The 12,909-nt window shown below is 32.7% G+C and overlaps 1 protein-coding gene across 3 annotated transcripts; it reads right to left on the bottom strand.

Annotated features, from left to right (window-relative positions):
* Window positions 1-1,159: 1,159 nt before the first annotated feature.
* Window positions 1,160-10,099, bottom strand: LOC105335196 (CBP80/20-dependent translation initiation factor). Of its 3 annotated transcripts, none has more exons than XM_011438990.4 (5): window positions 9,941-10,099; window positions 7,121-7,409; window positions 5,768-5,964; window positions 5,227-5,318; window positions 1,160-4,814 (listed from the first exon to the last, which is right to left on the bottom strand). In XM_011438990.4, the coding sequence occupies exons 1-5, from the start codon at window positions 10,043-10,045 to the stop codon at window positions 4,679-4,681; spliced, it is 819 nt and encodes a 272-aa protein (XP_011437292.2). In that variant the 5' UTR covers window positions 10,046-10,099; the 3' UTR covers window positions 1,160-4,678. The 3 variants fall into 3 exon arrangements, with proteins under 3 accessions (XP_011437292.2, XP_065926163.1, XP_034321273.2); XM_066070091.1 differs by having other exon boundaries at window positions 9,923-10,091; XM_034465382.2 differs by lacking the exon at window positions 9,941-10,099 and adding an exon at window positions 7,525-7,669.
* Window positions 10,100-12,909: the final 2,810 nt, after the last annotated feature.

A 12,909-nucleotide genomic window follows, 5' to 3' on the forward strand; every position in this document is an offset into this window, starting at 1 on the left:
TGATATACACTGCTATAATGTAGTTTTGTTTCCTTACAAAATATTTAGCAAATTATAATGGAAATGGAAATTTGTGGACAAGAGGTACATGTAATATACCCAAGAAGAGAAGAAATCTTTATTAAGAAAAATTTGACATAGATAAAAGAATTTTTTTTTTTACATTTACTTCTTAATATTGACAATGCCTAAACCCTCAGCAATGTTCAACAACAGTGACCAGCTCCGCCGTCACCAACTTTCCTCAAGTCAATACTCAGCCTCAAATCTGAGGTTTGACCTCAAGTTTATGCACTTTTCTTTTAAGGATTTGAGTTGAGGGATAAATTGAGGGATTTGAAAATTTTGGTGACGTTGGAGCCTGCAGGTGCCTTTGAATATCCGGATCTCACGTATTCATAGATAGATTTGGATTTTACATTGTAAAATGTTTAGTTACTTATATATTATAGAGTTTAATTTTTGTTAGATGTAAATTACGACTCAGAGGTCATACGCATGCATATTATATAATATTGCTGTAAATTTATATGTAAAATTTCTGGATAGTATATTAAAATGTCTTTTTATTTATTTCAATTTTTATTTGATGTAAGTTTTAAGATCAGATAACAATTCAAGAATAAGGCTTAATGGTTGTGGCAATTTTTAGACTGTATTGGTATTGGTCTCCTTTAGAAGATATATCTCTATCAGGGGAGGCGGGGAATTTCCACGCCTAAAGTGACGTAATTACCCGGCTATTATTGCATTTCAAACACAATCTAGCTATAAGCTAGACCTCCAGATCCCCTTCTACTTTTTTATTTCTCCCTTCTACTTCAATTTTTAGATACAACCCTGCTTTATACAAAAAAACTAAATTTAAAGGGTAAAACATATGGATATTTTCTTTACTAAATAATTATAGTTTATAGCTGAACAAATCATATCTTAAAATTTTGAACAGATCTGATCATTATTCTGCTGACCATCCACGCTCCTTATGAATTTTATGTGAGTTTTCTCTTGTTTCAGATCCAGATTTGTGGATTTCAACCTATTACTTAGAATTTTAGACAGATCTGATGATTTATTAATAATTTGTTGACCAAATGATCTAATAACAATACTGAGCCTGAGGAATGCAGAACCTTAAAACAATAAAATATTCAGTAAGTAAAATACTGAAGAATTTATTCATAAAAATATACAGTGTATAAGACATCAACTCATTTCTTGTTCAATATATAATTAAAAAAAAATAACACAAGTGCAACATCAACACATATTACACAATTTTTTTTTTCTGACAAAGATGCTAAAAATGAAATTCCTACATTCCTTTTCCCTTACTACATAAAATGCTAAAAAAAAAAAGAAAAAAAAAAGAAGGCCCTTATTCTTCCACAAAAATGCCTTTAAATGTAAACCTATGCCCCTAAGGGCATAATCAAATTTGACCTTGACCTTTGCAAATAAATTTGACCTCCACCAGCCACTACCATACAGCTTCTTTGACCTTGATCTTTTATTTCACAAAAAAAATTGTAAGTTTCTATCGTGTACAATTAGAAAAAAATCTGTCTTCATCAACAGCAATGATTATAATTCATTTCTTTGAAGATGCATAATTTTTGTAATAATTCACAAGACATTAATTCCCATGGCATTCATTTTCTGTTGTTTTTTAATCAACAGCAATGATATTATTAGAAACATCAATTCAGTACATGCAACCCCCCCTTCCCCTAAACTGTGAATTTAATGAATGAATTTCTATCTTTTGCTTTATAAAAACGGAAAAACTTTGTCTCCCATAAAAAAAAAATATGATGCAGGTACGTTATGTTTCTTTGAAGATGCATAATTTTTCTAATAATTTCCAAGACATTGTTTCCAATGGCATTTTCTTTCACAATAAGTCACGTGATTCATTTTTAAAATCAGCAGCAGAGTGAAAAAATATTTGCACAAAATTACATATAATAGGCAAAAAACGGGGACTTCCCTGTACACATTGCAAGAAGACACACTATAGGTCCCTGAAAACAGACAATGACTAGTTTGCTTTATTATTTTTTTTTCTTTTGTAAAACATTTTTAAAAATGTTGATGAAGGAAACAACATTTCTTCCCTTACACAGTTTATATAGAAAAGATTTTTTTCTCCGAATTTAAGGCTCACAATATCCGCTTCCGGTATATATGCAAGATTGGTTATTAAGGTCAGACGACACGTTCCTCAATTTTAGATAACTTTTTCCAGGAATTTGTTAATGGTTTACTACTACTTTGACAAGCTTTCTTGCAAAAAATTAGGGTACCTTACCAGGCATTTCTGCAAAATACTTGAGTATGCAATTTCCTATATAATCTTCTTGAAAACACACTTGAATTGCTGATATAAAAATAAATACATATACAGCACAGCGAATTTCACTATATAAGAATTATATCTCCGCCGGGGCGAGGTTTTGAACTCACGACCTCTAGAACCTATACACTTCTGGTAGTGTGCGGCCACGGTTCTAACCACTCGACCATCTAGACACGTAACCAAATCCAAGTAAATTTTGAATATTTTTAAAGTAATTATAAAATTAATATTTTTTATTGGAACTCTTTATTACGAGGAGATAGAAAAAAGATTCTCAAGGAACGTGTCATCTGATCTTAACAAAAATAAAGTCCAACATCAGGTTTTAGCTAACAATGGTGTTCTTTGTAAAAAAAGATAAATGTTAAAATATACAATCAAAAACACTTAAACATTACATGTTGCTTATATAAACATTATATAATACAGTCGCTATATCCAGAGAAATCTTTCATGAAAGGCCACGCTTATGCATGCAGTTCTGCAGTTTTTTCCCATGACTTGTTCACAGGCTCAAAAAATAAAATAATTACAAATAATATTGGGGTAATCAACCAAACAAAATACTGTCCTTAATATGTGTAAATGACTGAATAATTTACAATGGTTTTGTGGTTCTGGGAGACAGATAAATATACTGTAAATTCCAAATAAAATGCGAAAATTAAATCTGTGTAGAATCTTGAGAGGAAAATTTCATGGATTTTAAAATCTCTCATTTCTTTTTTTCAGACGCATGTAAATTTAATGAAACTATGATAAAAATTTGGTGTTGCAGTTTAATATTCTCGCTTTTCATTGTAAAAAGGTTCAATCGCGGAATTAAGTACCGTACTTGTGTAAAATAAGGAAAGTACGGTATAAGGATAATTACTAACATAATATAATTCCATATTAAGCCATGCAGTGCACAAATATGACTTGTCAATATACATGTATGTCTAGACATGCTTTGATAAAATGCTGTTAATTTTGTCTAAAAATATTACATCCATGAATACCAATATCATGTGGAGGATCTGAAAGTTTATTTTTGGATTACAGGTATTAACAGTCAATGTACTCAGGTTAAAGAGTATAACTCCACCCCCTAAAAATTTTGTGAAAAACCCATTTTCTTCACTCTCACATGAAACATGTATCTCATGAATTGAAAGTTATTAGATTTCAAAAGATGAATACGCATTATAAATTTGATGCTAGTTTCTCCGTTGGCAGAGTTTGACAATCTCTTGTATTTTGTACTCTGTATTATAACATTGTGCTATAAAGTAAACAATTTTATTATAGCATTTCCTCTCACAATGGCAAGCTCAAGCTAAGTGATCCCAAGAAATTCATCAAATATATATGGCAAACTGTGTAATCATGGTCTTTTATAATAAAATTACTTCAACAAAATATTTTATACAATCATACCCTGAAAGTCTAAAAATTACAAAATGCATATATGGCACTCTAAGCAGTCCATGTAAGCAGTCCATCCTATGTTAAAAATTAATCTTCATTAAAACAAAAATTTCTGTATTTGGTACATAGTGGGCTGTGTTGAATTGACTTGCATCTTTAATTCACTGCAAGAATAACATTGTACTGTAGTACTGTACATAGAGAGTTTGTATGGCTTGGCCCGAGATTTAAGGTACATATTAAATATAATTCCTTATGATTATAATACATCTACCATTTCAAAAGGGTAAGCACAATAGTTCTCAAGTTAATTATTAAACTAGTACACAAAGTTGTATTCTACCCCTTTATGTGAGCAATCTATTCTGCTGGAGAATAAGTAGACCAGTAGTTCTGACATACAATTTACATGTATGTAATGCATGCTCTATTTTATATAAGCTCCAAGATTCCTAAATGCTTTAACAGTAATTCAAAGAAACTGTATGCCTCTGCTTCTTGTCAAGTTACGCAGGTTGATATTAGACAATATTTTAACCATACGACAAATATATATCCACTGTTTTCTTCTTTATTCGTTAACTATCACATAAACTGGTCCACACTTAAACTGAATCCAACCATTTCATCGAATAATGTCAAAAAGGACAGACATAGACTAGTTGTGACCATTATAGCATTATTAGTTCCTTAATTGGTTTTATTTTTTTCCACCATTAAAACAGAACACATCGCTGGTGATCCAACATTTTTTTTACAATTCGTAACATGTCATGGTTCAGTGACCCCAAAAAGGTCAAGTTCAGGGTCGACATGAAATGACCTCTCTTTGACCCCAGTAGCTCTGCTACTACAGTACTCCATTATGGTTCAGTAGCTGTAAACCCGGAATGGTATAAAAACCAAATTTCATTCGATGCTCGTTGCAAATATTTCCACCATGGTGTCGCAGTAAAATCGGGTCAAGTCGTTGGACAGCGGTTTCCACCCCCGCGACCCACATTCCAGAAGTTCAAGTAGGGTGCAGCGACCACGAGCCGTCAAACTATAATTTTAAAGACATTATAAACATACAGCATAAACTATTATGTGAACATAATATCCATGTATTTTGTCTGTGTGACCATTGGCAAAAATGGATTTTTTAACATATCAGCATGGATTTGATTGAATATACCCATACATAAATTTTAAAAGCATTGCACAATTAAGGAAAAATAATATCGTATAGAACAACAAAATTCCAGTATACAGTATTCTACATACAGAACTGTGACTAGGAGTATTATCTAAAGGGTTAAAAATTTACTATGCATAGAGTTCTGATCAATATAATTTAAAAAATAAGTGTAAGTAAATGCAATTCTCAAGGATATCAAAGGATTACAAAATTGTCTCCCAAAATCAAAACATAATGTGACAATCTCACTTCATCCATTGAGTATAATGTGACTCACCCATCTTTTATGATACGAGTTCGCACTTGATCGAGCATTAACGACATGCGTGGCTGATCCTGAAGTTCAAGGTCTTTTCCAATAGACTGCAGCTGCAAAATTGTAAATGTTCATTTGCTTAACTTGAAATTTGTGGTAAATCTCTTTGTTCTTTATTCCTCTGTTAAGTTACCAGGATATGAAATATTTGCTCAATACCTTTCAACATGTCGATAAACCTAACTAACCTAAATCAATGATAAATTACATAAAATTTTGCTCAATTAGTGTTCCATTTTCAGAATTCATTTTTGTTATTCCAGAATATGCTTTTATTACAACACCCTTCACCATAAACATAATCCAATTGAAGTATTGTAGTCAATAAAAATAATCGCCCCCCTCTTAAAAAAACCCCAAAAATGTAAAATACATCCCCTCCCATGCAAGGAAAAAAAGGTTCTTCCTTTCATGCCTGCCTAAATAAAAACCTACTGGTATTATATTCATTTATCCATCTCTAGCTATTATCTTGTTTAAAAGTAAACAATTCCCGACGAACCTGTATAGAGAAACATTCGTATTCATCTTCATTTGAGGATTGGTCGTTTAAGATCTGCTCCAGACAATCGTAGACAGGGACCACTAACGGTTTCATGGTATCACCCGTCGCAAGTCGAACATTGCCGAACACTTGACACAGGAAGGAGACAAAGCCCAAGTACCGCTTGTTGTCTGAGCGTCTCGTCTCGTCTTTTGCTGCAAAAAAAGTCACATGAGCAATGGAAATCTTCTTCATGACTTTTAGACTATTTGTTACACTCTATTATGTATGGCATACTTTATTAATCAGAAGTTACAGTGCTATTTCACCTAAGTTTGGTTGTGAAGCTGAGGTTGTTAAAATCAAAATAAGTAGCAAATTTTTGGGGGGAATTTTAGGAAAATAACTGTACCAGTATGATCAAATTCATCATATAATAATTTCAGATCTCTAGTGGTTTGTAAGAAACTAATACATCATGCGCTGATCCAGAAAATTGTCCATGAGGGTATGATGGTTATTTGAGTTTGTCAGGGGGTTTGACCTGGCATGTTTTTGGTAGTTTTATAATGTAATTTAAAGAAATATGAAGGTTTCAGGAGGGGTCACAACCAATGACACTCCCTCTAGATCCATACATGTACATGTACCTTAATTATTTTAATTTTAATATTGGCTGAAACACAAAAATAGAACTTGTATATAGAAGAATCAGAAATATGCCTTGAGAATTTCATTTTGTTATTTTTGTTAGCAGTGTAAATTAACGAAATTAAATCCAATAGGCATAAAGAATTTTAACCCAACTATCACTAAATACAGAGTTAATATGTATTACATTTTAGAGATTACGCTAAAACAAAAGTAAATGCTAATGAAAGTTAATTTGGTTTAGAAACAAGGAAATTTTTACTCAACGAAAATATGTGTTTCTACAGCAATCAGATATGGTATCCGTATAACCTGTATATTTGAATACGCAGAAATTATATTCTGTATCATTTTCTATATGAAACTTTTTAAATCGCAAAAAATGACTGATGCGAATTCAAAATGTTAGAGATATTCCCAATTTTCATAAATTTTGTGAAAAACGGGAAAAAAAAATGGATATACGTTATCCACATGTAGCGGTAGATTTTTTTTTTGAGGAGTATGAACATTGCCTAAAATTAACATTCAATTGGGGGAAAAGGTACCAAACAGTATCAGGAACTAATCAATAATTATTAATTAATTTCAACTGAATTGTGATCCTGAGACTACATAAGCATAATTAAGCATGATTAATTAAGAGGATGGCTCTATGACCAAAAGATCTGTGACAGCCCAAAATTATTTCATCAAATTCTAATATACAGTACCCTTTACCTTTGAAATCTTCCTGAACAAATTTAAGTATCACATTTCTGAACTTTGATCCTTGCACTTCAACATTAGAAAGTCTGTCACAAATGCACGCTCCATATTTAGCAAATTCTTGGTCTCTCAAACTCTTGTCGTAAAGGCGCTTGGCCACGTTTTTGAGGTGGTCCTCTGTGGACATTGCTTGGGACAAGGTCATGATATCCTCCAAATTGTCCTCGGTCAGATTGAGGGTCAGCCCCTCCAAATAGTCCTCAAGCTCCTGGACGGTGCCTGGGGGAGGGGAATCCCCATTCTGATTAAAATAGATTTGATAATTAATGCATTTAATGACCCTTTGAACTGATTTTGCTTTCTAAGTAAAAGTATTTTGTATAAACACTATAAAAGCAAATGGAGACAATACTAACTCTTTTAATATTAACCCCTTGCATCCTTTCACAAATAAAAACCTTAGTCCATGCTTGCAGAACTCAGAAATTGCCATACACACGTGCTGTCTGGAAAAAAACTAATTACTGGTAAAGTCATATAGCAGACAGACTTTCCCGACAAATATAGGCTGATCAATTGTTTAAACCTCTTTTTGGAAACCCAATAGTCTTATCCTAATCCCTCACTTAGCACTATCTAGATATAAGCTGACTTGATCAATATACCTGTAGGTAGTACTGTAAATGTTATAGGATAATTATTCGATAGTGTTCAAGACATAAGGAAATGAATTAAATCCAAGAAAGGAATAATTCTGTTTGAAGGATTTCTATCAAAAGATCTCAAATCTCTGCAAACATTTTAATTTCATGTCGATTTAATTTTAGAATAGCTTAAAAACTGATTAAGGCGCTACATTAAAAAACCAATGATCTATGGACTGACCTAATGCTAAAGCAAGAATGTGGCAATACTGTGCATTAATATACACAGTGGTGACATTTACTCAGTTATAAAGTTTTAAATGGTGTAATTGAAGAAGAGGAATGGCCACAACTATGCACAAACTTGGGTCCCTTCAGTTAGTATAAGGAGGTATAATCCTAGATCAATGATGTGATAGTGTAAAGGATAATCAGATATTACATCTTTAACATTAACAGCTGATCAACGTCGAACACATCATCACATGGTAATAATAGCGAGCGCAGCTCGCCGGCGCGCAGCGCCGGCACGAAGCGAGCTCTACCGGCAAGGCGTGTGTGAATAGAAAATTCGGACTAGTTGCACATTCATTCAACGAATTTTTTTGGCGTCAGTAAATCGGACCAGTAATGCATCGTTTTAATCGTCCCAGTAGTTCCCTGTAATCATGGCAATTTTTATCACTTCACACTCTCACGAGAATCAGCAAGACAAATTTAGACAGTAAAAACAATAACGATGTAAGCGACATACAGTCAATGTTACCTCTAAAGTTCACCTCAGTACACTTTCAATCAAAAATAATCGTGTGACGTCACAAACGTTTACACATTGATCCGATATATTTTTTCGGAGTCAGTAAATTTTGACCCACAATTCATAGTACCAATGGTTTCCAACCTCACGTTCCAACATCACGTTCTGCCGAGAATCAAAGTAAAACCTTTGAAAAGCTTATAAGATGTGTAATTTTAAGAACATCATGCTTTTTAAGTAAATAAAACAGTATACTTCGCATACTTTTATTTCTCATGGGAGTTTTAAAGAGTAAGACGACACTTAACCAACGTCAGCTTTGACGTCACAATAAGCACTGATAAGGGGAAATTACTCTAATTGAAGTTATTGTAAATCTGCTGAAATGACCAAAATCCTCTTAAAATCTTGCAAAGGCTAAGATAAAGAACAGCTGACGAATAAGGACATTTCTTCAGATACAGGAAACAGTTGTAAATTGCACTAATTTGGATGAATGCTCACAAATATTTTATTCACTATAATTACGGTAATTTCCTGAAACGTAACGTTATACGTAGCAGCGCCTTTTTTTAAAGGGGGTGGGTGGGTGGATGGCAGCCTCATCCAAAAAATCTTTGCAAGCAAAAAGAAAAATAAATCATGAAAATTCTAATCCTTCAGCTCTTTAGCAGATCAATGGTTTCTTTATTTTCACTTCCATTTATTACATGGGGGGGGGGGAGAGGGGGGGGGGGAGAGACAACACCATGTTCTTTTAACATGATAAGCAAATATTTTTAAGCGTAAATTAAAAATAAAATTAAACATTAATTATTTTTTTTTAAGTGGAGGGGCAAATCCATGGTAAGTCGATTTTCTATGTATAAATTGACAAAAATGAAAAAAACTTTAGCATGGGGGGAGCTCTATGATGAGTCAAGTTTTATATGTAAGTTTAAGAAAAAATGTCTACTGCAAAAAAAAGGGGGAAATCAATCAATCAATCATAATCACAATCACTTTAAAAGAGGAGATGCAGTGCAATGAATATTTATATATTAAAATCTTTATTATTTAACAACATTGTATCTGAGATAAAACTATTGTTCTACATATAAATAAATAAATTATAACAAATCTTATAAACTATGAATAATGAAAATTTACTGAAAAATATGTATGTTTTATTTTTTGGCATTGAAATTTCACGTTGTTAATTTAATTTTATTAATTTATTAATTATTGTTTGATCACATGCTGTGCTCGCCCCAACGGTCGCACCGTAAAACATATTATTCTCTTTTGAGAAGTGGACAGGCATAGCCTACATCCATGTAGGCTATGCCTGTCCACTTCTCAAAAGAGAATAATGGTAATAATAGAACGGCACGTCTTGAACACCAACAGAGGAAATTCGAAACTTATGATCACCCTGTAGTCTTTACACACCTTTGTCGTCTCCCCGTCTCCCTGTGGTCCGGGTTTTGGAGCCGAGCCAACATTAGCAGCCAGCAGTCCCCTCCCTCTACCCCTTCCTCGCCCGGCGCTTGCCATTTTATACAGAATAATTCGTACGCAGGACGGAAGAATTTTCAGTTATTAGATCGTACGTATGCTTATTCAAAATCAATGTCAGCAAAGAATGACAAAGCATTTAAAAATACACTGTATTTTCTAACGTATACCAGAGACATAAATAACATTTATGGTATTTATGTCTCTGCGTATACCTAGAATAATAAGAAAATTTTATGGCTGGATACTTATACATGTAATTGAATCATATACCATATTGAACCATGCGCGGATCCAGAAAATTTTTCCAGGGGGGGGGGGGGGGTCCGAAGGATAATTGTAGTTGCCAGGGGGGGTCCGAGGCATATTTTCGCGATAATTTTACTATGTAAATTTAATAAATTTTCATTTTCCAGGGGGGGTCGGGACCCCCCCGACCCCCACCTCTAGATCCGCGCATGTTGAACTACAAAGACATACGCAAAATAGCCTACACATCCCCCGGGAAACCCGCACCCAATTTGTTATAATAAAGTTTAGTTACACACATGGTTAGACAGAAAAAATAGATTAATTCGTTGCATATATTTTAGGGTCGGAAAAATATTTTAAAAAGGGGCAAGGGTAAGCTAGCGTTAATTAACTCCCCTTTTGGAAGAACTTTTTGGGGGTTGATTTTAGAACCATTTTAACAAGGCCCTTCACTTTCAGTTGGACGTAACTATCAATTTCTTGCGTCAGAACAAGTTAAAATGACGCTGTCTTCAAGCAAAATATACACCGATTGTGTAGTCTCCGCTCAAAAGCCACTGGCAGACAACTCTTGTTGATTTCAGAGAGTAAATAATGGCTGAGTGGCCTACAATGAAATAGACAGGCCTATGTCACATTGCTGTTTGACACAACCCAATTCAAAATCCAAGCTCTTGTTAAAATGGTTCTAATCAACTCTCCTATGCAGTTACTCTGGCAAACCGGGAGTGAAACAGTGTTTGGACCTCAGCACAAATCATCACCGCTGACTTAGTAATTATAAAAGTATATACGTGTTTTTACATGCATTTATAAATAAGTTTTCTTGAAAAACAATGCTTCTGAATACATTGCTATATCATACTGTTATAACGAACTACCAGGTATGGGCGATTTCGCTTCGTTATAAGCGTAATGTGTTACATCCATTAAGATTACAACATATATGATATTGTTACGGGGAATGAAAATCACTTCGCTGTAAATGTCAGTTCATTATAAGCGTGTTCGCTATAACCGTGTTTTACTGTACCTTGAAAATGGTCAGTTTTTAAATGGTACGAAAAATTTAGATATTTTTGTAGTCGTATGTATTCATACGCCAGAGTTCAATATTGCATTATGCGACCTATCTTTCATTTTTTTTTCTGTTTTTCCTATCTCCACAATGTGAAGATTTCAACTTAGTAATTTTATAATTATATTCTTTATGTTATATGATTCTTTTTTAATTTAGATATAAAGTGTTCAATTGAAAATGTATAGAATGGCTTTATTTATAAGCATTCAAATGTTTTTTGCATGCTCTTTTAAGAAAAATTTGAATTATTCTAGCCCTGGAAAGAGCCTGGTAATGTACCCTGAATTTTTGGGAATTAACAGGTTTAAATGTTATTAAATAAGGAATAAAATATCAAGGAAATTTATATAAAATTGGGGAACGTCTCGTGTGTCCTTAATGCTATCTTTGAATATTACACAACATGATTCATATGGTTTTTTTGTTTTGTTTTTCCGTCTATACAAAGTCATGTAGCTCGGAATTCTTATTGGAAAAGCTTAATAATTCATATTAGAAGAAATATGCGCAATATTATTCATATACAGCTAAGGAACTTCTTGTCATGCAAAATTAAATATCGTTGATTTTAGCATGAAAATAATCAATATAATCAACTCCCGTAAGTACTTCAGCACTTTGATTTTTCTTAACTTTTCATATACGGGACGTCGTTTTTGTCATCACATTACATGTGTAATTTTTTGTAAACATGAAACGACTACTGTTAAAATGTTGTTTTGTTTCTTTTGTAGCTTTTTACCTGATATATTAAAATGTTACTAAAAAAGATAAAGTGGCTGAAACTTTCTGCGATTGAGGTAGAATAAAAAGCTTTATATTTCTCTTTTCAAAAGTTTAAGTGAAAAAAAAACACCATTAATTGAAATAAGAATTACATCTCGTTTAACTCCTGAATCTCCACTAAATAGAAATATTACACCGTTGGTTGGACCTGGATAAAGAATTAAATTCCTATGTTTTACAAATTTTTAAATTATATTGTTTTACCAGTGAAATAAGTTTGATACAAAGAACCAAAAATAAATAATTATTGAAATTATGCTGAAAATCATTTATTTATTTATTCATACCAATAGCAAGAATATTAAGAAAAGGGGATTTAGACAAATCATTTATTCATTTAATTTTATAATATTTTGACCAAAGACGTAAACAAGAAGTGCATTCTGACGTCACATTTTATTTACACCTGGCTTCATCAGGGGATACGGAATTTACACCCGGCTTGTTAACCAATCAGATCTCGCGTTATAATTAAGCGACATAGGAAATAAAGATAAAATATCTATCATATCTCAACTTGGTTAAAAAAAAAAACCCTAAAAATATTATTTGATTTGAACATATTTTATTTCATTATATATTGCAATTGGATTAGGCACAAGTTATAAAAACTTAATTCGCCCTCTCCCTACATGTTAAACAACATATACAATATCATTGCAGATACGTCTCACTTTGTAATTGTACAGTAATAAATTACACCAGTTCGTAGATCTATATTTGATAAATGTAGTAAGAAAGTTAATGTTATTTACTATATTTATGTTACATGTATGCAAGGATG

This window comes from Magallana gigas, chromosome 1 (genome assembly GCF_963853765.1).
Source record: "Magallana gigas chromosome 1, xbMagGiga1.1, whole genome shotgun sequence".
Classification (NCBI taxonomy): domain Eukaryota; kingdom Metazoa; phylum Mollusca; class Bivalvia; order Ostreida; family Ostreidae; genus Magallana; species Magallana gigas.